At 49.5% G+C, this 1653-nt stretch overlaps 1 protein-coding gene across 2 annotated transcripts in view; it reads right to left on the reverse strand.

Annotated features, from left to right (window-relative positions):
- The window catches only part of NIN (ninein (GSK3B interacting protein)), a 55115-nt gene that overhangs the window by 41763 nt on the left and 11699 nt on the right, over nt 1-1653 (reverse strand). For both annotated transcript variants that reach the window (XM_009706181.1, XM_009706182.1), the window contains exon 3: nt 1-96. This exon is cut by the window's left edge and continues 77 nt beyond it. In XM_009706181.1, coding sequence (XP_009704483.1) covers nt 1-96 — 96 coding nt within the window. The remainder of the gene's footprint in view (nt 97-1653) is intronic.

The following is a 1653-nucleotide window of genomic DNA, read 5'->3' on the forward strand; positions in this document are numbered from 1 at the left end:
CAACGCCCTCCACCGCCTCCGGGAACTCGGGCGGGGCCCGCCGGCCATAGCGTTTGCCGCCTTTGATGTACTTGGGCTGCGCTTCTGGGGAAGAATCTGTGAAATTCAAGAACAAAGCGCCTCGGTAACACGATTTTTTGCAGATCCGGCTCCTGGGTCACAGCACGCAGGGCTGGTTTGGTCACAGCATTTCGAGCACCGAATTGCCACCACTGTTCCCCCTGGGCAGGCGCCAGCGGCTCCTCCTTTCCAAGACCATTACCCTCACCGTGGCGTCAGGCCTGATGGGTTGGAACTGGTATTGCTTCAAAACAAAACAAAAATAAAATTTGCTGTTACAAAGTGGAATCAGGGCTCCATCTTTCTCACCCTTCCCCAATTCCCAGATCAAGTTTGCTCTGTTAACAGGATGGGGAAAAAAAAACAACCCAACCTTGCAAACCACCTTGGACGGAAAGTCCATTAGGTCTCTCCTCCTTGCGCTGATCTTCATTACCAGCGACGGGCAGGTTTAATTAGGGACAGCGGTGCACTTAGGCAGCTCAAGTCGCCAGATTATGCAGACACCTGGGTGACCGCCACTGCTTTCGGTGCATTTAAATCACAGCTCGATTAAAAGTGTGAAAACCAACCGGGCGAGCGGGGAAAAAAAAAAAAATTGGGCAAGTTTGGAGGCAAACATCTCCTGGGGCCCAACGTGAGCAGCTGATGCGGGCGACGGCGGGGCAGGTCCCAGCTTGTGCTGTGCAACTAATGCCAACTGCAAGATCTAAATAACCCTTTGGAGTCGTCATCTAATTACCGGGGGCTCCGCTCGCATTCCCCGGCTCCAGCTTCCCGCAGCAAGCTCCTGCCTTCGGGGACTGAATTATCCGGGAGCACTCGCAGACAGGGATCAAAACAACAAATAAAAAAAAAATAGCACGTTTTGGGCTATTTTCAGTGAGAATCATCTGACGTCTGGAGCAGGGGGCAAATTAAATGGAGGACCAAATTAACCAGGGATTCAATTAGGGAAAGGCTCTCCGCCACGCTTTGTTTCAGTGTTTGCTAACCTTACCGTCGAAACCCCCCCAGGACTTGATCATCTTTATTTTCCGCCACTTGCAGCGCACCGAGGCAGCGGCAAGAGCAGCAGCTTTTTAAAATTTTATTTGCAGAGCGCTCTGGTACAAAAAATAAATGCAAGAGTGCAATACTAATAAGGCGCAGGGAAGCTGTTCAATCATTGACAAACGGTACGCAGCAATCGGCGGGTCTCTAAACCCCCCTGCCCAAACGCCTCCTTGGATAATATTCCTTTAGATATGGAAGAAGGCTTCAAGCTTGTTAGAGGAAAAAAAAAAGAAAATATTCTGCAACTTAGCTATGCAATGAATTATAAAATACACAGGACTAGGAGTCCTTTGATTCCTCCAGCCTTGCACTCCATCCATCCATATCACAGCTCTAGGGAACAAACCCGGCGCCCGTGTTTGAACAAGGCCATTTTAACAAGATTTGCTGCAGCTGGGACTCGCACATGAAAGTTGTGTGATGAAGTGCGCCGATAGAAAAATCGCAATGAGACAGGCTGATTAAGTAAGAGCCCGAGAACAAAAGCAAACCTTATCACTCCTATTAAAGCCTGCCTGGTGGTGAACAATCTCCATC

This window comes from Cariama cristata, unplaced genomic scaffold (genome assembly GCF_000690535.1).
Source record: "Cariama cristata isolate BGI_N322 unplaced genomic scaffold, ASM69053v1 scaffold22708, whole genome shotgun sequence".
Classification (NCBI taxonomy): domain Eukaryota; kingdom Metazoa; phylum Chordata; class Aves; order Cariamiformes; family Cariamidae; genus Cariama; species Cariama cristata.